The following is a 24,189-nucleotide window of genomic DNA, read 5'->3' as shown; positions in this document are numbered from 1 at the left end:
GCATCTCCTTGAAAGGGATACATAATCTGGAATTATAAACCTATGACAATAAGTATCATGACAATAGTCTTTATTCTCTCCTTGGAAAATCTTCAAAGAATATTACGAAATTTATTGCTAAGACGTGTTATAGACTATCTTACCTCTAATCTATACGTTTGACCTGCGGTTGTTAGAGCACATTGCCTCATCAATATGTAAGATTTGTTTGTTTGTTTGTAAAGCATTGTATTTTTAAATAAATAAATAAAATCCATTAATTAATTCGCTGAATATTCATGTTTGTTTATCTTCTTCTTTTTTTTTTCCTCCCTTTTTAAGAGTAGTAAAAGTTTTTTATGCTTTTCAATTTTTTGCTTGAACAAAGTTTCTAATTCCTTTAAAGTTAAATCAACTGACAAAAATATCGATGTTATTAACCACCCTTCCCCCCACAAAGCATGATTGCTACGATAGTAAGAATAACTTTTTATTTGTCAAGAGCTTTCTAATTGAGTGGCATTTTTTGGTCTCTAGCAGAATTGGTGTTCGAATTCCACTTTCTCATTATTATAATTGTCAAATTAACAAAAATAACAATAACAACAATGACAACAACAAAAAATAGCTTCCTTTTTCCCATGGTTTACATGGTCACATAGACAGTGTGGGAGATCCATTATCTTTTTCCTACTTTTGATCAAGCATATGATGTCTTCAGAAAAACAAAACAAAAAAGCAGGTCAAGACCCACTTAACCCTTCTTTATTAGCTTGTTAATGACATGGTTATTAGAACTTGGAAAAGAGGATCCACTATGCATGGGCCTTTGCACAACCATCCTGATAAAGTTTACAAGTTGCGATCAATGAACAAAAATATTCTGTCCTATTAAGATCATTTCCTTTTGTGTTCCATTATTGTAGTATATCATGCATTTAATTTTTAATTTTTTATAATTTAAAAGTTACAATGGAGAATGAGGGATTTAAACCTTAGATGTATTTGGGAAATATCAGGAGAGATTTCAATCAATTGAACTACAACACTCTTCGCTATTTATAAAAATTTTAATTCCTTTAAAAAGAAAAAGAAGAAAACAATGTTAGTGGGTCACACAATGATATGGAATATAATATCGAGCAACACATTAGAACATAGGTTTTTTATTCATCACAATTCACAATGACAAGAAGTTTTACAAAATTCACATTGTAATCTAGAGGATCTTTCCTTTTACAAAAAGACACATTCATTTCAAATTTTCAATCCTATATTTAAAGCTAATAAAATGAAGTTGGAGCTAGTTGTAAACCTTTTCCACCCCCATTACTCTCTCTCTCTCTCTCTCTCTCTCTAAAGTCCTTGCATCTCATCTCCAACCACCCCCCCCCCCCCCCCACACACACACACACACATAATCATGTAAGTGTTGCTTATTTTGAAAAATTATACTTGGATGACAAGACCCCAATTTGAGGAAAAATCCCTTTCAATTATAATCCTAAAATAAAGTTAATCATAATCTTAGTTCATTTCATCAAATTGAATGTTTATACTTTTAATTGGATGCTTCAATTTCATATATGCACTTTAAATTTGATCGAAAAACATTCATATCATCGAACCCCCAAATTTTGGCCTAGTCCTAAACTTAACGTTTTGTTATTTGATTACTTGTAAATATATTATGATTTCACCCAATTGTTATAACAAACCCTACTTAGATGTTCTAGTTATAAATTATTTCAGTCAATTCAGTACCAATTTAGTGAAATACTTCTTAGATTGGAAAACCATAATTTAATGTTATAAGTTTAATCCTTAAAGATCCCTATTTGATAGATCATTATAAGCTGGTCATACCAAATTGAGAGCTCCATTCCTTAATTAAGAATCTTAATTTCATTCAATATTATTCAATTTAAAGAGATAATAGCTAGAACATAAAAATCCCCAAAGTAGGAATGTCATTTGTAACCCTAACCCTAAGACTTAAAATCTTTAATAATTCACTAAAATCCACTATTCAGCATAATTAATGGCTCAAATGTTCAATTTAGGACCTCAATTACATGATTTAACAATCAATTGAAAGAAATTATTGCTAGACAATAAAAATCCCCAAATCAGGCCCTAAATTAGGAATGTAGGGTTAGTTAGTGGCTTTGTGGAATAGTGGAGATTCAAAGGAGGGAGAATACCAGAGCATAAAAATATTAAAAACTAGCCATTTAGTTTTCCTCTACATCAACTCAAGCATGTGTCTGTTTCTCAAAAAAAAAAAAAAAACTCAAGTATGTGTCTGTTGTGCCATGTGGCTTATTTGGGTTATGCATGTGTGGATCCATATACTACTTAGTGTGAGGTAAAACTAAAAATAAAATTTGATATTATTTATACTAAATATACTTCTTTTCTTTACATTGCTTGCACAACACCAAGCCAGAGCCAATAAAAGGCTACTTAAGAAATTTTTGTTATATTCAATGTGATTCTGCTGACTGAAGATTAGACCAGTATTCCTCAACAAGCTGTCCAAACAGGGAACCTTCTTTGTTTATTAACTTCATTGGTTCATCATACTCCACTAATTTTCCTGAAATAGAATGGAAACATTTCCTATTAGTAACTTTTTCATGCCAAATTTATTGCTTCATGCATCTCTACTAGTTTTCACATTTATATTTGGGGTTTTGTTTCACTTAATTGTACATCAACATCAGATCCTTCCATATAATGTATATGTACTAGACATACAGTTGCCACAATGTCAAGAAAAGTGTAACATGTCCCATCTGCTCATTGTGAAGTCAAAAGTGAATTTATTTCAACCCTTTTTTTTTTTTTTTTTTGAGAAATAGAATTTATTTCAACCCTATACTATGTACATTGTGATTTGTGGAATCAGATAAAGAAAAGGACTACACTCTAAAACTAGATCTTGGGAATATTTAGATTAGGAAATTCAAAAATTAGATATATCAATGTAATGGAAGGCATCCATAGAAATGTATAGGATTTGGGTGCTCAAACAAATAGGGAATGTTAATTCTATGTCCAGGGTTTGAAATAATGTGTGACTTACCATCACTAATACCAAGAACCATCGTGCAATCCATCACTGTGGGTATCCTGTGAGCTACAGTGATCACAGTAAAATCTGCAAATTCAGCACGAATAGTTTTCTGCAGAATCATATCCGTTGCATTATCAATTGATGCAGTTGCTTCATCAAGCACCAATATCTTACTTCTCCTCAGAAGTGCACGGCCTAAACAGAAAATTTGCCGCTGCCCCATGCTCCAATTCGATCCAGATTCTGCAACTGAGTGACAGGTTCATAGTTGTTAATGATCAAAATTTAGAATTCAGCACATGCCACATGTTAAAATATTGAAACGTTACCTAAGGAGTCTAGGCCCTTTCCATTCTCTTGAAGTGCCTCTTGTAAATGGCACTTTCCAAGAACCTTCAAATAAAAAACATCACTTATTGCAAAATTGCAACCCATACAGAATTAAATGTGTAATACTTCTTTATAAGCATTGTTTACCCAGTGGAAGTTCCAATAAATACTTCTAATGTCAAAGCAACCAGAACTGGAAAAGAACCGAAGTAGTACCTCCCATATTTCTTGGTCAGAATGTTGAGACATGGGATCCAAATTGAATCTCATAGTTCCATTAAAAAGAGTAGGATCTTGAGGTATTATTCCAAAACGTGACCTCAAATCATGAAGTCCAATTGTAGAGATGTCAATGCCATCAACTAAAATCTTCCCTCCAGCTGGCTCCACCAGACGAAAAAGAGCACCTATTAGAGTAGTTTTCCCACTGCCAGTTCTACCAACAATACCAATCTTTTGCCCTCCTTCAAAAGTGCAACTTATCCCACAAAGAACAAGTGGTGCATTGGGCCTATATCTGACCTGTTTTCAAATCAACTTTCTCAGTATGTACACATAGCTTCCTTTGATTTGATATTAAATGAATCAAAATTTACCTGCAAATCTTGTATCTCCACTTTACCAACAGCTGGCCAATTAGTTGTGGGGCGGTTCCCTTCTATTACTTCAGGTGCTTCACTGGGAATATGCATGTACTGGTTTAGCCTTTCCACAGAAATGATGTTATCTGCCATAGTGCACTGCTTTTGAATTGAACGGACAAGCATCATGTTTAAGGAAAGACCATAAGAAAGTGCCATTCCAATGAATCCTGCAATCGCAAATCATATAGGAGAGTCAGTAGTTCAACATCATGTATGAATTATATTTCCAAAATTTTCTTCCTAAAAAATAAGGCAGAGGCATAGAAGAGGTGTAAATAACTAAATTACTGAAATGGTCCTAATTCCAAGAATAACAATCGTATACTGACCAGAGCTAAAAGTCCGACGAGGAAGCAAAACCATGCAAAGTGCTGCAGAGGCAAGAACTGCCGCACAGACTATTTCTATCCATTGAACCAACCACTCATTTGCTGAAAAACAGTGGAAAAAAGGACTAGCATTTGTATCAATGAGGCCAAGATTCTTTCTGAAGAACAGGTCTTCCTTCTCAAAAGCTCTTATCGTCATGGCTCCTGCTGCAGACTCAGCCAGATGGTTTGCCACTAAGGACTTGGTCGTTCCATTGATCCGCATCAATTCTTTTGCAGAGGCAAAGTAGTATCTCTAGTAAAAGGGAACATTTTCTGTCAAATATACTTGTTAAACCAAAAGAAATCTCAATAACATTTCACTTGAATTGAAAGTACCCCCCCTCCCCCCCCAAGCCAACAAACAAAAAACTTAATCATAGAGTGCAAGAAAGGAAATTTCTGCTCAGCACAATTGATCCACTAAGTTGAACATTGTCAACGAATTCTTAATACTTTTTCATGACATAACTCATAATAAAATTTGGCCAGAATTCTACAGTATTAATCAAGACATGCAATCACTACGAAAATAATTTTTAAAATTTAACACAAATTAATGGCATTTTACTGTCACTTGATCTTAGCCAAAAGGCTGAGAAAGCCTTCATATGGTAAAAGATTATGAAACTCTACCTAAAATTCAGTAACAATTCCAAAAAGTCCAAGAATTTAAATTTACAAGTTCTGTATTCATATCCCTAACACATGAATCGGTCATGATTTGTCATATTATTTTTCAGATTTGACTCTACATTAAGCTATTACTGATGAAAAGCAATTCCATTGTCCAACATTTGTCGTATAGACAGTATGCATTGCACTAACGATCACTTCACTTCACGTGATTATCTACTATATTAGCATCATGGAGCCAAGGATGATGGTTACAGAATGTCTAAAATATTATTGATTTGCATGGCATGCTTCCACAGAATATTATTCATGAAAGGATGTTGTCCAGTATTACCTGCAAGCTAATTGAAAGATAAAGCATTGGTATAGTGATAATCAAGTCCTGCCAGGTGACAATGGCTAGTACTACAAGAGTAGCATACGCATTAATGGCACCCGAAATAGAAAAAATAAGGTTGAATGGGACATCAAGATCTATGATACTCAGATCAGAAGAAACCTGCACGTAATGTGAGGAGACACGTAGAAACATTAGTTTTAGAAGTCAAACAGGGACATTAATATTTTATGTTTGTGACACTCACCCGACTAAGAATTCTACCCAGAGGTGTGGAGTCATAGAAAGACATGGGTGCACGAAAAAGGGAGTCTAATAGCTGTGAAAACAAGGATTTAGAAGATTTAAGACCCAAAGCAACTGTAGAAAGAGTTCTACATAATATAAACAGTATTGGGGCCAATCCAATCAACAAATAAACTCTGACTAATCGCAATGTGCTGACACGGGGATTATCAACATTGGCAGCCATCCATGAGTTCTGCAATATCTGACTGACCACGAATATAAGTTGTGAGAGGCAGGCTATGAAGAAGTACAAGAACCCTTTGTTCTGATTCAGATATTGTTTATAAGGTTTGAAGCCCGTGTCTCCTATCTCTCTCTCTTCTTGCTTAATCAATCCATCAACTTCGTTTGCTTGTAATTCCTTCTCAACATAAATGTTCTCAATCTCTCTAGACGATTTTCCTCGTCTACTGGTAGAACTGACAACTGTAAGCCTTTCAGAACCTGCCGTCTCTTTATGTGCATTAACAAGGTCCTGAAATTCTTTGTTGGAGGCCAACAACTGATTATAAGTAGCTTCTTGCAGGATTTTTCCATCTGACATCAACTGTCCACAAAATGAAACTCACACCAAATCATTGTGTAAAACTAACAGATTCCAACTAATGATAATATCAATAACCAATTACATAATAAGAAAGTAAAGATCAATATAATGTGGAGGATAAGTGATTCTTGCTTCATAGTGCATGACATAACTAAAGAATGTATGGAATTCCACCAAAATCTGATGAGTGAAGGGGAGATTGAGAAAAGAATAAAACCATAGTAAAATATTCTTTTGCGGGCATTTCCCAAGGACAAGTCAAGTCACAATTAGGACTACTAATAATCACTTTTATAGTCCAGATTGACCTAATAAATACCCAATCTGAGACTTAACACTCATACAATGTAATCCAATTTCTAATCTATTTAGAGTGTCACATCTCCAAAATATTTACTGTTGTTTGAAAAGAGGAAAAAATGCTAGATAAACTTTAAATAATTTTTCTATGCACTTAATCTTCTTTGAAACTTTCGTATACTAACCAAAACAGAATTGAATTCAGGCAGGAAATCAACTTGATGGGTCACAAGTAAGACAGTCTTCTTGGATAGTGCTCCCATAACATATTCCTATCACAGTTTGAGTAATTTACACTTTAAGTTAGTATATAAATAGTAAAAAACAAATTACATATACATGGAAGGTGTTCAAGAAATACAATTACATTAAATATGCTCATTGCAGTTTGTGCATCCAAAGCACTGAATGGATCATCTAAGAGAAATACGTCAGCATCCTGATAGAGAGCACGGGCAAGTTGAATACGTTGCTTCTGACCACCACTCAAATTAACACCTCTCTCTCCTATTTCAGTGAGATCACCAAAAGGAAGCAACTCAAGGTCCTTAACCAATGAGCACCTCTCCAGTGTTTCTTTGTATCTTTCACTATCCATAGCAGACCCAAATAAAATATTATCCTGTATTGTCCCACTTTGAATCCATGCTGTTTGAGAAACATAGGAAATCTTTCCATATACTTTAATCTGTAATTTCAATAAATGGAACCAAAATACTCAGAATACACTGGCGCCATATGAATGCATATGCTTTAGAGTTGAAGTGTAGGAATGCATGTAATAAGAGAGTTTTCAACAAGGTTAAAATGTACTTTGTAACTAGAAAAGAAAGTAAAAGAGCGGTAGAAACTCACGGTTCCCTGAATCTTTGGAACTTCTCCAAGAATTGCTGCTAGAAGAGTTGACTTGCCTGAGCCAACTTCTCCACATACAGCCACCTTTTCGCCAAGTCTAACCTCCAAATTTAAGTCTCTCAGGGTGGGCTTCGATAAATTCTCTTCCCATGAAAATTCTGCTGAGTTAATAAAAATGGAATGATCCACACTCTCCATGTTGCAAATTTGCTGGACATGTGAATTTTGCAGCTCTGGTGCCTCAAGGAATTTTACAATACGTGCAAATGCAACCTTTGCTTGAATGACCACTCCAAGAACATCAGGAAACAATGCAATTGGCTCCTGAACAAGGCGAAAAGTTGCTACAAAGGTGAAAACGTTATTTGCATGAAGAGGAATCCTGAGGAAATAGCATGCTCCAAATGTAGCACAAGAGACCAAAACTGGAGTGGACCAAAAGAGAAGGCTATGATATGCTTTCTCTAACTGCACTTTACGTAACCATTTGTACTCCACCTTCCTTAAATATTCTATAACATTCTTGAAATTATTTTCCCAAGCATACAGTTTCAGAACCTTCATGTTCACTAGAGCCTCTGAACAAGCCTTCAATCTCTCGTCTTGTGCCACCATTAGCTTAGACTGAAACTTATGCTGTAGCTTTGCAAGTGGAATATTGCAAATCATGGTGAGAATTATCACCAACATTGCTGCAATTGTTGCTAGCCCCACTGCATGGAAAAGGATTACTATAGCAATACATAGCTGGAGGCATGTTGTCCAAGTCTGATGGAGCCAATATGGAAATTCTCCAATCCTATAAGCGTCCATTGTAACATAGTTCATTATCTCACCACCTGAGTGAATCAACCTAGCCGAATTGGATAATCTCAGTTGCTTATTATAGATGGCTGCTATGAGCAATGACCTCACTTTCAGTCCAATAAGCCTGCTTCGGAAGTACCAATGCCTTTCTGACATGGATTGTATGCATTTTAAAAAGAAAAATGATATTGCCAAAACGTAACCTTCATACATAAAACTTTCTTTTCTCTCAGCAGCCAATATGAAGGCATTCAGAAGTAGAGGACCTGTAGATAGTGTGAGAACATATAACAAAGCAAGGAACCCAGAAAATAAAATTTCTTTCCAATGGCATAAAATTATTGCCTTTAGAATTGAAGTTTTGGAAGAAGGGTCCTTTTGTTTCTGTTTGTTAAGTTGCTCCAAAAACGGAAAATAACAATTTTCTGCTCGTTCTGCCTCACGCAACTTGGGTATATCTTCATCCTTCAAAGTTTTCTTCCTGCCCCTTTTCATCAATGGATTTAACCACCAAAATGACATTCTACTGAGGAATCCAGCTTTAGCAAATGGAGTAACAAGGCCAACAGAATCACTGTCACCCTTCATTTTTCTGTTTTTCCTTTGCTCTTCAATCTCTGTATTGCATGCAAGAACACATTTATAAGTATATACAGAAAAACTTGTCATCCAATTAAAAACTTGTCATCCAATTACTTATTGCATAAAATTTACTATAAATAAATAAATAAAAGGAAGTAAAAGAGAGTGTATAATTGATAATATTATGAAAGAACAACAACTAAGCCTTGGTCTTAAGGGGTCGCCAATAGATCCTCAATAAATTAGTAAAGGTCAGCCACATCTATTCTTTTCTACTATTCAATTCTATCTAAAGTCGTACTCTTTAATACTTTCTTAATTAACATGTCCTTTTTTACTACTTCCACTTATTTAATTTTTAGTCTTCCTCTACCTTTTTTGTTTCCTCAACTTGAATGAATTCAATATTTTTCATTGGTGCATTAATTGCTCTTCTCCGAACTTGACCAAACAAATTGGACATACAAGATTTCTATTTGGTCATGAAAATTAAAATTAGTATTCAATTTTGAAAATTTCAGGATGAAATATACTTGGTTGAATCTCATCTTGGTGGAATAACTATGGACGTTCTTGTTCTTAGATTAGCCTAGAATGCTTATGTAAACGATATGTGGGGTGAGAGGATTAAAATCATCAGAATATCTGTAAAGAAAACAAAATAAAACAAAAAAACATAATAACTGTAAATAAAGTGATACATACCCAGCTGCTAAGCAAAATTGACAGACTCAAATCAGAACTGAGTACTTTCAAATTGTTATTTATTTGTGTAGTAATATGTCTGACCTTTCTTTTATACTGATATCTAGTGCAGGTTTTCTTTTTTGCTTTGGTTAACTTTCTGTTTATGTATTTTGCTCACCAACTGCTTTGCCCTTTGCTTGTGAATGAGAGTGATTCATTATGTGCAGAAATGTAAGTTCATGATTCTGACATACCCAAATAGGCTTAAGTTCATATTGCCGCTTGCTTTGCCGCAAGCATTCTAATAAGAGAAACCGACTCAGCATTAAAAATATAAGCAATACCATATTTCATTAACCAAATTTTCCGTCAGCTTTGGCATCAGCTTTTTTCACTTTTTGTTGAAAGTAGACTAAAGTATACTTGTGAAAAAAAAAGTGATAAATAAACAAAGTGAGGTTTCAAAAAACAATACATAAACTAAATAAGCTAAAAACTAAAGGAATAGCGGGTGCAAACAGACCCTTATTAGAAAGTAACAGTAATAAATGATACCACCGCACATCCTTGATGTGATACTCACTCTACAAGATAAGTGTTTGTGGTGTGTGGAGGGCAAAAGTTGAAGTTCAAGTCTCTAAGAGGGAGCTTCACACATATATACACTTAAATTATGCTAGAATAGAATTTCTATCTTATATAAAAAATAAAAAATAAAACAATAATAAATGATGATGACAATGATGATGATAATGACCCTATATGGAATCCTTGTAAAAATGTAAGTTCTGATTTGTATTCCACTAAACAAAACGACGTATAAAAGAGTGCAAGTATTCGTAAAATGTTAAACGACTAACCGATCATGAAGTTTTGAGGGAATCCCAATTCCCAGAAATGGTTTGTTATGGCAGTGGCAATTGATTTCAGGGTTTATATATTGTCTTTGGCTTGTCTCTTTGAAACGCAGTGTAGTGTGACTGCTAGCAGTGTCCAGTTTGACATATTCTAGTGTTTTAAAGAAGGTTGGTGTGGCATTGAGTATGACAAAGAGAGAGAGTACAAGTAGGAAAAGAATGAACGCAAAATATGGAACGGAAAGTTAGTAGTGTGAATGTGTTATGTATTCGTGGATTACATCACGTCTCTTCTTTTCATGGACACATGGTTTCCAATTTTTTTTAAGTGGATTATTTATTGTGATCTATTTCAATTAAATGTCTTTTGCTTTAAAGATATATATCGAATTCCTATCCAATATATTGAATTCTTATCAAAAAGAAAGAAAAAAAAATTATATATATAGGGTTGGGTTCAAGTTACACCTGGTATAACTCTAAGTAATGTTATACCACCTAATATTTTTTAATTGGATGTGAATTTTAACAAATCTACCGTTAGATTACAATATATTTGTAGATTTTTCATGCTTGTAAATTTTCATGTTGATCAAAAATTAATAACCATGTCATCAATCAATTATTTAAATTCAAATTTTTGTAGTTTAAAATAATGTACAAAATATGAGTTTATTGATCGAATAGTAAATAACATCCAATTGACATGAAAATTGGCAAAAATGTTAAAAACATATAAAACATGTTATTCAACAATGGATTTTCAAAATATGAATTTTATAACAAATTATTGGGTGGTGTAATATTACTTAGAGTTACATCTACGATTTGTTTGTTATTCTCTTTCTTTTTGCCTATATTGTGTTTTTATACATGTGCTTCTATGTACATAGTTTTTATTGACAACATTGATGAATATAGTAGAAGTTGTTTAGTAGCCATTGCGTTTCTTGTGAGTTTGATTTTGCTGATAATATAGAGATGATTTGCTGATGGAGGAATTGGGGTCAGTGGACTTTCCAAATTGTTTTCTTTTCTTCTTTTTTTTTGCCTTCCTTAACACTCCCCTCAAGTTGGAGTTTACCACAATTAGATGTCTTTTAGTTTTAATGTTCCGGATTTTGGAACTAGTTTTCAAAATAAAAAGATATATCGATACAAATCAAGATTTAAGGTGACAAATTTAAAAAGTGTTTTTTTTCAATTCAAAATCTATTTATTTATTTAAGGCGAAAAGCACATTTTAGTCCCTACATTTTCAGCCGATTCCTATTTTAGTCCCCCACATTTTATTTTTACCGCTTTTAGTCCCTATCCTGAAAATGCTTCCCGTTTTGGTCCCTACCGTTACATCAGAAACGGAGAAAGCTGACGTGGCAAACGGCAGGAATAAATAATACTAAATTAATGTTCACATGGCCTAAATTAATAATAAAAAAATGTTTTTTGGCATTAAAAAATGCCACGTCAGCATCTAAATTAAAAAAATTAATTTATTAATTTTAACTAAATTAAAAAAATTAAAAACAGAATTAAAAACTAAAAATCATATGAATTGAGATCTAAGTGTGTCTTGAACAAGAACAACAAGAACACAAACCTAGATCCAAGAACACAAACCCACAAATTAAAAAAACAAAAACAAAAAGCAAAACCCAAAAACAACACCACCACCACCATTTGAAATTTCAAATTTGATCCAAAACGAGGTCGTTTTGTTGGTATTTATGCAAAAAGAAGATACAAAGAGAAGAAGAAGAAGAAGGAGGTAGTGATGTCAGATGCGTATTGCTCAGACTGTAAGTGGCAGACGGAGGTGGTGTTCGACCACTCGGCCGGAGACACCGTGTGTTCGAAGTGCGGGTTGGTGTTGGAGTCGTACTCGATCGACGAGACCTCCGAGTGGAGGACTTTCGCAAACAAATTGGGCGACAATGACCCGGTTCGTGTCGGAGGGCCGACCAACCCGCTCTTGGCCAACGGAGGGTTCTCCACCATCATAGCCAAGCCCAATGGCGCCACCGGAGAGTTCCTCTCCTCCTCTCTCGGCCGATGGCAGAATCGCAGTTCCAACCCCAACCGCGGTGTTTTTGGGTTTTTTTTTTGTTTTTTTTTTATTTTTTTATTTTCTGGGTTTGATTTCTCAGTTTGCAACGTCAATCAAGTCCACCAATCTCACCGCCAATCTGGTTTTGTCTCCTCAATATGGGTTTTGGGATTGTTTGTGGATGCCGATCTCAGTTTCTACCACCGGGTTTCTATGCCAATCTAGGTTCTACCACTGGGTTTTAGTCGCATGGTTTGTTTTGCTAAAAACTATGAAAGACCACCTAAGTTTGCTAGGTTTCTATCTTGCTGGGTTTTTACCAATATCGAGTTTTTTTTTTTTTTTGGGTAGCTAATTTGAGTTTGGGTGAGTTTGTAGAGAAATTAAAATTTGGGTTTAAGAATTTCTGCTTTGATTCATGGTTGTGCTTTGATTGAAATTAGAGAATTTAAGTTTGATTTGTTCAAAATTTTGAGTTTGGGTTTTTTTTTTTTTTTTTTTTTTTAAATTTCTGGGTTTGTGTTCTTGGATCTGGGTTTGTGTTCTTGTTATTCTTGTTCAAAACACACTTAGATCTCAATTCATATAATTTTTAGCTTTAAATTCTGTTTTTTATTTTTTTTACTTAGTTAAAATTAATAATTTTTTTTTTTAATTTAGATGCTAACGTGGCATTTTTTAATGCCAAAAAACATTTTTTTATTATTAATTTAGGCCACGTGGACATTAATTTAGTATTATTTATTCCTGCCGTTTTTCACGTCAGCTTTCTTCGTTTCTGATGTAATGGCAGGGACCAAAACGGTAAGCTTTTTTCAGGACAGGGACTAAAAGCGGTAAAAATAAAATGTAAGGACTAAAATGGGAATCTCTTGAAAATGTAGGGACTAAAAGGTGTTTTTTGCCTTTATTTAAAATATATTCTTCTTACTTTTTAAGAAGAAAAACTACTCACTAATTAAGCTTTTGTATTTAAGTTATACTAACATCTAATTTTCAAATGATAATATGAAAATTTATCCACTTAAAGCATAGAACAATAGAATCTAACTAGTTTATCAATCACTATTGTGACTTCAATTAATAATAAAATCATCCAATACCATCAAATTATCCAAACAAAGGCTTTAACACATAACTTGATAAAACAATACTAACTAAAAAAAAGGATTAATTTTATACAAAAAATTCCAGATCATGGTCGTTTAGCCATTTTTTTATTAAAAAAAATTATGATTTTAAAAAAAATTTAATTTATTCCTGGTAAAGCTAGTTAAGCTAAAACCTAATCTCCAATTTTTATTTTGATGTCGAGAGAGAGACTGATCATTTGATTTATGGCTGTATAGGTAATTGGATGACTATAGTTAATAATTTACAATGTAGGACATCTATATTTATATATATCTAAAAGTCGAGACGTAGAATTTAATGTTGTTGTACTCCTGTTGAGCTACCTCATCAATCACATCATACTTTTTTTTTAATTTCCTTTATATATTTTTTTTATTTTATATAAAATAATTAAATATAGTTAATGGACAAACCTATTAATGCACTCCATTACTATTCAACATGTTACTATTCTTTCTTTCTTTTCTTTCTTTTTTTCTTTTTTTTTTTTTTTTTTTTTTTTTTTTTTTTTTTTTTTTTTTTTTTTTTTTTTTAAGAGGAAGACATCCTCAAACTTCATTAAATGAAAATAGAATCAAGATACAAAGCTTGCACTATAGGTGGAGGGGATTCCTCCATCCAGATAACTTCATGTGATAGATTTTTCTGCATGCCTAGCTAATAGATGGGCTACTGTATTTGCACTCCTTTTTGCAAATTGCACTTGCGACCGTCTAAGACTGTTGAGCAGACGGAGTACATCCTGAATTATGTGGCCCACCCGAGACAACAAACTTTTCTTCAACTCTAGTGTAGACATGACCAACTGATTATCTCCTTCAACGACCAACTCCAAAAAGCCACACTCCAATGCAAATTCCATGGCACGGCGACAGGCAAAAATTTCTGCTTCCTCGCTACAAGACATCGGTGGTCCTTTGCCTGAAAATGCAGCCATAACTTCCCCTCGTTCATTACGTATGATGGCACCAATCCCAGTGGCTCCTTCATCCTTAAAAATTGCAGCTTCGAAGTTGAGTTTAAAGCAAGTCAAGGGTGGTGGTCTCCAACTGATTGGGTTCAAGCTTAAATAACTTGTGGATAGTCGGGACTAAGGTCGCCTAAACTCCTCAATATAATCTTCTACTCTTCTGTTTAGAACGCCAGGTGCCTGCAACTGTTTCCCACGGATCATAGCATTTCTTTGGTGCCATATTATCCAAGCTTGCACTAGGAATAATTCTAGCTCATCAGTGGTAAGCCTAGCGATCAACTCTTCCCATAATTGGAGCATGTCATCCTATCCCACATGGCACTTTTGCAATCTTGCCGACCATCCAGCCCAAATGTCCTGAGCCACGCCACAATTCCACAATGCATGTATTTCAGTTTCCGGTTCCGTCTTGCAAGCTTCACAGTAGTTATCTTCAATAATTCGCTTCTTTGACAGATGCACCCGTGTTAGAAAAATGTTGCGGCAAGCTTGCCAACCAAAAACTTTAATTTTGTTTAGCACCTTTAACTTCCACAGGATTTTCCACACACTTCCTCCCACAATGCCCCTAGAACTTTCTGCCCAGTCCAATTACCTTAGCAACTGTCGCGCCTCATGATAGCCCGACCTCACAGAATACTCACCCGATTTTTCGCCAAGCCAGAACAATGTATCAGAGATAAATCTACAACTAAGCGACACTCGCAAAATGGCTTTAGCATCATCACGATGAAAGTTCTACAAAATAGATCCTCTATCCCACCACCTTGAAGCCTGGTCTATCAGCTCAGAAACCATCATCCTCTTTTCAATGTTTTGTGCCGGATGTAGTACTCTGTTTGTAGGATGGTTAGGAATCCAAGCATCATTGAGAATCCGTATGTGACCTCCATTACCTACCCTCCAGCATGACCCCCTTTGCAAAATTGGTTTGGCTTCCATGATGCTCTTCCACGTGTAGGAGCTATTAGGCGAATCAGTGGCCTTTAAAATATGGCATCTCAAAAAATAGCGATCTTTCAAGCACTAGAAAAGCAGCAACTCCTAGTCTTGCATCAACCTCCATCCTTGTTTTGCAAGAATTGCTAAGTTGAATTGACGTAGATCCTTGAAACCCATCCCTCCTTTTGATTTTTGTCTAGTTAGTTTGTCCCAACTTAGCCAATGAATCTTCCTCTCATTTCTGACCTGTCCCCACCAAAACCAAGCACACATGGACTGAAGTTCTTCACATAACTTAACAGGCAATTGAAATACATTCATTGTGTACGTTGGGATCGATTGTGCCACTGCTTTGATTAGAATCTCCTTTCCTACTCTTGATAGAATTTTTCCTTTCCACCTTGAAGCTTTTTCCAAACTCTATCTTTGAGGAAAGAAAAGGTATGGTATTTTCTCCATCCCACCAATGTTGGTAATCCTAGGTAGGACTCAAACCTCTCCACTTCACTCACTCCAAGTATTGCCTTGATCAACTCCCTTTTCTGGGGTGAGGTGTAACTACTAAAATAGATTGATGACTTCTTCATATTTATGCACTGACCTGAGGCTTCTACATAAAATTTCAGTATCTCCAGAGCTTCTTGTGTCTCCCTTTCTATGCTTGGCAAAATAAGAGTGAGTCATCTGCAAACACGAGGTGTGAGATTTTTGGGGCTTTCCTACAAATAGAAACACCATGGATATGTCCCTCCATTTCTACTATCTGCAAGAGAGATGTGAAGCCTTCTGCACATAAAAGAAATAGATAAGGTGACAGAGGGTCTCCCTACCGGAGTCCTTTAGTGGGAGTAATCATACCATATGGTTTACCATTGATCAAAATAGAAAAAGAAGTTGAGGAAATACAACTCATCACTCTGTCAACCCAAACTCTTGGGAAACCCAACTTAATCATAATTTGCCTTAAAAAACTCCATTCCACCCTATCATAGGCTTTGCTAACATCCAACTTCATAGCTAGTGTCCTTGTTTTACCTTTTTTCCGACCATGCATCATATGTAAGGCTTCATAGGCCACAAGAACATTGTCTATGATCAATCTCCCTAGGACAAAGGCACTCTGGGTTGGGGCAATAATATGGGCAATATCTATTTCAACCTGTTTGCCAAAACCTTTGCAATAATTTTGTAGATAACATTGCAGAGAGTAATAGGTCTATAATCAGACATCTTAATAGGATTTTTAATTTTTGGGATGAGTACAATATGGGTATGATTTAGTGTAAGCAACATATGACCATTATTAAGAAACTCAAGGACTGCAGACACAACAGTATCACCAACAATATGCCAAAATTTCTAGTAGAAAAAGGCATTCATACCGTTTGGTCTAGGCGCCTTTGTGGGTCCCATTTGGAACAAAGCTGCTTTTATTTCATCTGTATTGAAATCACTGGACAGTGTTTGTTGCATATCACATGTCACCTTAAGTGGTACTACTTCAAGACATTCCTCAATTCTTGTACACGGGCCCGTGGAGAATATATTATTGAAGTATTGTACAGCCACACTTGCCGCATCTTCCATATCTTCTAACCAGTTACCCTGTGGGTCCATGATTCCTTGGATGAGATTTCTCTGCCTTCGTTGGGATGCCTTTAAGTGAAAAAATTTAGAATTTTTATCACCATGTTTGATCCAATTCACCCTTGATCTTTGGGCCCAATAAATTTCTTGTTTTCTAAGCCATTCATCCAACTCCTTACTAGCCTGAAGAAAATCACTTCTGTTCAGTTGTGTTGGTGGAGCACAGTTCAATACCTCAATCCTTTTCTGGAAGCTTTTTATTTCTTCTATACCTGGATGTGTTTTTGAGGCACCCCACACTAGCAACTCCGAAGCACACCCACTGATCTTCTTGCTGACTGTTTCCAAGGCCGACATACATCCTTCTCTATTTGCCCAAGCTTCCTGAATTACCTTCTCGTAGTCATCCCAGAGTAACCAAACTTCTTCAAACTTAAAGCCACGTCTCCATTTATGGCTTCATTTTCTGGAGAATCAGAGGTAGATGATCCAAAGCATGTGAGATAATATGAGTTATTGTAATTCCAGGAAATTTAGACCTCCATACTTGGTTCACTACCGCTCTATCCAACCGTTCCTTGGTGTTGGCAGCCCCTGGTCGTCTATCATTCCAAGTGAACGGATAGCCTATGAAACCTAAATCAATCAAATTACAACGCTCCAATGCTTCACGGAATGCATCTAATTGTTGAGTGGGGCCAGTCTGCAATCGGGCTTTTCCGACGAGCTTAACATCTCGTTGAAGTCACCGATACACATCCAAGCACCATCAACAAGGGAACAAATGTGAGAAAGGAGAGCCCAAGATTTATATCGATCTTGCATCTCTAGCCAACCATAAAAACCGGTTAATACCCACTGAAATCCATCACTCTTGGTCACCGTTGCTAAAATTTGGTTGTTTGAGAACTTAAAAACGTCTAAACCGATATCTTCCTTCCACAACAAAGCAAGTCCACCACCAAGACCCAGTTTTTTAACAACAAACCAATTCTTATAGGGTAGTTCCTTGCACCACTGAGTTATGCCTTCTCTGTCTAGTCTGGTTTTCATGAGGAAACGGATGGAGGGCGCTTGTTCCTATATGATTTTATGAAGGTTTTGAACTGTCCAAGGGTTCCCAAGCCCTTGGCAGTTCCAACTAAGTATTTTCATTGCTCCCGGCAAGGGTGATCCTCCAACCCCACCAATATAAAATCTGAATTACCATCACGGATCCCTACTCTGGAGTGCTTCTAAATCAATATCGTAGGCCCTTCTTCACAGTCCTCTTCCAAGACGCTTCCCACTAATCTTTCTCCCAACTTAAGCTTGCTGGTGGTAATATTTAAGTCTGACAGCCCAACATCCATTCTACTAATCCTAGTCCACTTAGTTTTTAGTTTGTTAGGCTGTGTATCAGCCAGGCCTAACTCATTATTGACTTCCTTCAGCCCATTATTAGAATCTTCATTCAAATTTAAATCCACATCTCCACTTGGCGCTAAACTCGGCACATGATTGTCCATAATAGGAACCACAGACGAAATACCCTCCGAGATATTTGCCTAAAACTTTGGACCAATCCCGTCCAATCCGTTCTTGCCATAATGGGCTAGATGGTTGTCATTGAGGGTCAAAACCCTAGTCATCACCTTCTCCACTGCGTTCGCCACACTGTTCTCTACAGCTTAGTTGTCCTCCTTGTCCACCGATGCATCACCAGGTGAACTAACATTACTTCGATGTGGTGGGGATCTATTTCGTCCACTTACTGCTTTCAGCCAGTCCCCATACTGATAATCAATAGTAGTAGACTTTTTTGACGCTACAAAATGTGCTGGACAGTGTCGGATATCATGCCCTAGAACCCCGCAATAATGGCAGAACACTAACAATCGTTCGTACTTATAATCAATCCAATGATGCTTCCCATCCGATCCCATCAGAAATCCGCCTCTACGGAAGGGTTTGGAGATAGGTAAAGCAACCCTAACCTGTAAGAAGAGATTTAAGTCATCTGTTCGCCGTCGTCGTTCCACATCCTCAACCACCCCCATCTTATTTCCTATCTCCATCGCCACCTTTGGGGACATCATATCAAACAGCACACCCCATATCTGAACCCACAATGATGCGTGCTCCAAGACTACATTATTAGCACTCATACATGTTCTCCACCGAGTAAGCATCAAGAATTGGTTATCAAAACTCCATGCCCCCCCCCCCCCCAAGGATACATTCAAGGTCATATTCAAATTGGAACTTGAATTGGAAAAGGTTGGAGCCCACCTTAGAAATCTACAGCTCCTAGACCCCACGCTTTCCATAACATGTTTTTTTCTGTTTTACGATTGTAGGGTTTACATGTTAGAAATTTCCCTAACAAGCTTAAACACAGCTATCAATTTCCTCCAATCTGCCCTCGTCTAAAACCTGTATTTCTTCTTCCTCTTTAGACGTTAACTTCAGATTCACCATACTGTTAATAACATCTTCAACCATAGTTGCTATCTCTAAACAATAGTGTCCAGCCTACAGTGAGTGATACGGAATGGGTAAACATGTGAAGGGGTAAGAGAAGAGGGAGAGGGTAAGGAGAGTAGAAAAGTTTGAGAAAGTGGGAATAGAATACCCTAGGGAAAACCCAAGGAGGAAGGGGTTGTTTTCACGAGAAGGAGAGCTCCTACAAGAGGAGAGAGTCTATAAAGGGATACTCTTTTTCTCGTTACTATTCATTTGTTTTAAATGTAAATATTTGACTATTCAACTACCCAAATTGATTTCAACTTTTCATTTTCTTCTTTCTAATTTCAATTAATTGTTAAAATTAAATAATTCATTTTCATTTAGTGATTATATGCACATGTTTACTATTCATTACAAACGTTACTATTCATTAGATGCAAATGTTTAACTATATTCAACTATCCAAATTGATTTCAACTTTTCGTTTTCTTCTTTCTAATTTCAAGTAATTGAATATTTAAACTTTTCATCTTCCTATTCTAAATATATATATATATATATATATATATATATGTATATCTTCTTCTCTTCCTCCAACCTTTCCTCTCCCTTTTTGCCTCTTTATCTCCCTACTACTCTTTACTTTACCATTAAACTTTCTTCATCATTTCCTCTTTCTTATATTTTAACTCTTCTTCTCCCCATCTTATTTTGTATAAATTTGATATCATTTATTTGGTTCAATCCATATTTTTTTCCATACAAAAACTGTGAGTACTCTCTCTCTCTCTCTCTCTCTCTCTCTCTCTCTCTCTCTCTCTCTCTCTCTTTTTGTTCTTTTTTATAACTCTAATTTAGCTTGATGGTTTTTTTATTTAATTTTTTGGTGTTGTATTTTTTAAATTTCCTATCACAAATCACTCTTATAACTTTGGTTGAATTTTGGTTTGGGTTAATATGTAGTTTTTCTTTTTTTTTAAATAAAATTTGAGTTTATATCAAAACAAAATATATATGGCTACGAATTTGAATGTGCATACCAATGGACTTCCATTGAATAGAGATGTATTCACAATGTTTTTATCTTCATATAATTCTTTGGTAATGTGAATTTGAGAAAGAGAAAAGGGTAGGCAAAGGATGTATGATCTTTCATAAAATCCCCTATGTCTTGAAGAAAGTGGAGGGCCTATTAGTCTCTCTTCTACTAAAAATTTTGTACAGAAAGCCTTTTGCTATAAGTTCCTTGACTTTTTGTTATTTTGTAATCGCTCTATAGTCTATACTGTGACAAAAACTTAATAAAGTTTTTTTTTTATTTTTTTTATTTGTAGAGTATCAAAAAAGTAAATAAAAAAAAAATCATGATAGTAATTTTGTATTGTTGCATCTCATGTGGTCGATAAAATTTCTTTTAGAAATCTTATATGTTTTGCTCAAATCTATTTGTTATTTTTATTTTGGTTATTTTATTACAAATAATTAGCATCTCTACCATCAAATTTTTAGTTAATTTGAACTTTCTTAGTAAGTTTTTACTTTGCTTAATTAGTTGGTCATCTTTACTAAAAATGCCAAAAAGAGAATAATATAAAATATAATTTACTTTATAACACCATTATGCTATTAATGTTTTTATGTATAGATACATAAGGAACTTTTTCTTTTTGCATTTTATTTTATTTTATATTTCCACTTTATAATATATGATTTATTGATAATGATCTATTGCATAGTTATCTTTATATACTTTTTCACTTAGTTTCAATTGTGAGGAAGAAAGAGACGTGGATTTATGTTTTTGAGAAAAATATATCTATAAGAGTTAAATCACATACATCTGTATAGTAATAAACAAAGTATACATAGTTACAACTTGATCTAATAGTTCTCACACTATCAATTTTTTTTTTTAAATAAAATTATTGCATTGTGTTTTCATACATATCTCACTATATATAATACCTTACTACAAAATATATTTTTGTTACACTACAAAAAATTTCTAATTTAAAACATAATTTCAAATAACACATGTTGAATTTTTAATAATATACAATCTAATATATTAATTCAATGACTATCCAATAAAAAATAATCATATCATATTTTCCCGCGCATTGCGCGGGTCTGCAACTAGTACATTTAAAAGTTGAAGGGTAGCATTTATTGTTGTTATACTCTTATTGAGCCAAATTAAAGTGTTGGACTTTGCGGAGTTTAATTGTGTTTGATCTAGATTATGACCTGACCCAAAATAATATTGCTACGGTTTTTAATAGGAGATTTGCTGAGGTTTAGTCCAAATTTTTGGCCCGTTTTGTAGCCCATTGTGAATCTTGTGCATAGGACAAAAAAACTGTGGTTTTGGAGATTAGGGTTTTATGTTATTTTTTAGAGAGAAAACTATACTGCCACATCTTATATTTTTCCTCAAGAATAGTAAAATCTCTGCAACTCTGTGGACGTTGGCAAATTGCCAAACCACGTAAATATTGTTTTGTGTGATTGTTTTATTTGGCATATATTTTTCTCTATTTTTTGCATCTCACAGATCTGGGAATTTCGTATATATTCCCCTATACAACGTAGCATTTGGGTCTGCTTTGGTCCACTTTAGTTAATTCGGTCCAATTAGGTTCATTCGATCCATTTTAGTCTACTTCAATCCATCAATCTATCTCAGTCCGTTCGGTCCACTTCGGTGATGCTTTTGGGAGGAGATGTTCTTGTAGAAAGAGGAAACGCTTCATTGGCAATTATGTTCTTGATAAAATTACATTTTTCTTATTATGTTATTATAGTCTTGTATTTTTTTCCTAATATAAGTGATGAATTTACTTATATTTGCTTCATCTTTAGGTCATTCAAGATATCTAGAGGATGAATCATTTGTAAGGAGCACTAAAAACAAATTTCAACAACACATTACATTATTTACTATATATCTCACTTTATATAATAATTAGATTTAAATACATTATGTTCCTTGAAAAAAAAATTACAAACTTTAAAACACTTTCAAATAACAAATACAGATAGCTTAATTTATAAAATCTATTATATTGTATCAACTATACTTTATTAGAAGTTTCTCAAAAATAAACTACAGTTTATTAGAAAATAACCGTATCATTTTAAGAATATCTATAAATCTCATCTACTATTTTCATTTTTTTCACTTAACGAAAAAACAAATCGTCAAATTTTTTACAGTATTGCGTAGGTTTGCGACTAGTTTATTATTGAAGTCTTAAATTACCAGAGTGATGCTAAAGATACTATAAATTTTACTATATAATATTTACAAATGGATGTATCACCATTTATTATGTTCTTGAAATCTATCGATTACATTCATTACAACATCAATTTGTAAAAATTCAGTAAAATTTGTTGTAACTTTAGTTTTTTCCAAATTATTTTGGAAATTTGATGATAAATGGTGATTTGGCACACTTACACCAATTTTTGAAAACCATTTTAGAATTTCAATTAACTTGAATTTCTATTGACCCACAATTTTAGGGGTCATATTAGGGTGAAAAAGAGAAGAAATAGCCAATCTATCAATTTTTTTTTTTTTTCTAATAAGTATAATTGTCAAACAAAAATTTTGGGGCCTCCCTCATAGGGGGCCTAATTGGCCTAGCCTAAGAGCAAACATTGGTGGGACACACATGTGTTGATAACATGAAATTAATATATATTTTTGGCTCATAAAGTCAATGTTTGTTTTTATTTTGATCTTTCACATTTCAAAATTTTCATTTGATAGGCCAAGAATGTATTAACCCTTGTAATGAATTAACCAATTAATTAGCCAAGTTAATTAATTAATTCAATTTGCATGCAATAAGCATGGTAGCACAAACAAATCACCAACTAAGTAAATATGCAGCGAAAAATCAATTGACATGGTGATTTGTTTACGAATGGGGAAAACCTACACGGCAAAAATCCCACCAAGTGATTTTAAGGTCACCACTCCTGATAATCCACTATTATCACAACAAGCGGTTACAAGTAAAGGAATCTCAATACCTTATACCAACCTACAGTTGAACTTTTACCCCAAAACTCAATTGAACTTGTTTTGTAGTGACAATCTCTTCTTTCAATGCACGGCTCCCAGTACGTGACTAACCAATTCGATGCGCGGATGCTAGTATGCGGCTTACACACCAACTTGAGAAGGATGTTGGCTAGAAAGTTCTTCAGTTCATCAACACGATGAAGATCATGAAGCTCTTTGATTACAAAACCCTACATTGTACAAACACAGCAGCTTCTTGAAGAGAAAGATGAACTAGGGCATATGTCTCCGGTTCACAATATGCTTGTGAAAAACTTTTGCATTTAGGTGCATCAACTGTGACGGCCCTTAAAACAATCCTTATATATGTTTAGGGTTGTGAGAAAAGAAAGCCCAAACATCTATACACAGATTGGAGTGAAATCAGATCTGAAAAATTAATTTTCTTAAATCTCGATAAATACCCTATCTGTCGAGCAGCTATTAAGTATCGGGCTGAAACTACTTTTTAAACCTTGATAGATACTAGCTGTCAAGCTTTATAATCCAGCACATCTTCACTTGATTCTTGGACAGACTTGCATAATTTTAACACTTGAACTTGAAACATTGTTCCTTGAAGCATTAAACACATCCTAGATCTACCCAATTACAAGTAAAGTGTATTTCGTCAAAGGATTAACCAATTCTATATTGACATATGTTCCTAATGTAAGGTTAAATTTA

General features: G+C 34.6%; 1 protein-coding gene across 1 annotated transcript; it reads right to left on the bottom strand.

The window, feature by feature from the left end:
• Nucleotides 1-2,285: 2,285 nt before the first annotated feature.
• On the bottom strand, nucleotides 2,286-10,475 carry LOC115959802 (ABC transporter C family member 10-like). The gene is made up of 12 exons (XM_031078390.1): nucleotides 10,300-10,475; nucleotides 7,364-8,787; nucleotides 6,876-7,196; nucleotides 6,694-6,780; nucleotides 5,621-6,208; nucleotides 5,371-5,535; nucleotides 4,362-4,656; nucleotides 3,985-4,199; nucleotides 3,605-3,910; nucleotides 3,388-3,451; nucleotides 3,068-3,307; nucleotides 2,286-2,578 (listed from the first exon to the last, which is right to left on the bottom strand). Exons 1-12 carry the CDS (start codon nucleotides 10,304-10,306, stop codon nucleotides 2,466-2,468), a joined length of 3,825 nt encoding a protein of 1,274 aa, XP_030934250.1. The 5' UTR covers nucleotides 10,307-10,475; the 3' UTR covers nucleotides 2,286-2,465.
• Between the last annotated feature and the right edge of the window lie 13,714 nt (nucleotides 10,476-24,189).

This window comes from Quercus lobata, chromosome 9, assembly GCF_001633185.2.
Source record: "Quercus lobata isolate SW786 chromosome 9, ValleyOak3.0 Primary Assembly, whole genome shotgun sequence".
Taxonomy (NCBI): Eukaryota; Viridiplantae; Streptophyta; class Magnoliopsida; order Fagales; family Fagaceae; genus Quercus; species Quercus lobata.
Note: the sequence above shows the minus strand (reverse complement) of the source record. Positions and strands in the feature narration are given on the sequence as shown.

Bases quoted from the DNA above. Each gene is read 5' to 3' on its own strand.
- LOC115959802 (XM_031078390.1), bottom strand. The intron at 4,657-5,370 runs GTAATACTGGAC...CCCTTTTACTAG, and splicing joins ATCTTTCAATTAGCTTGCAG to AGATACTACTTTGCCTCTGC. The intron at 3,911-3,984 runs GTAAATTTTGAT...ATTTGAAAACAG, and splicing joins TGGAGATACAAGATTTGCAG to GTCAGATATAGGCCCAATGC.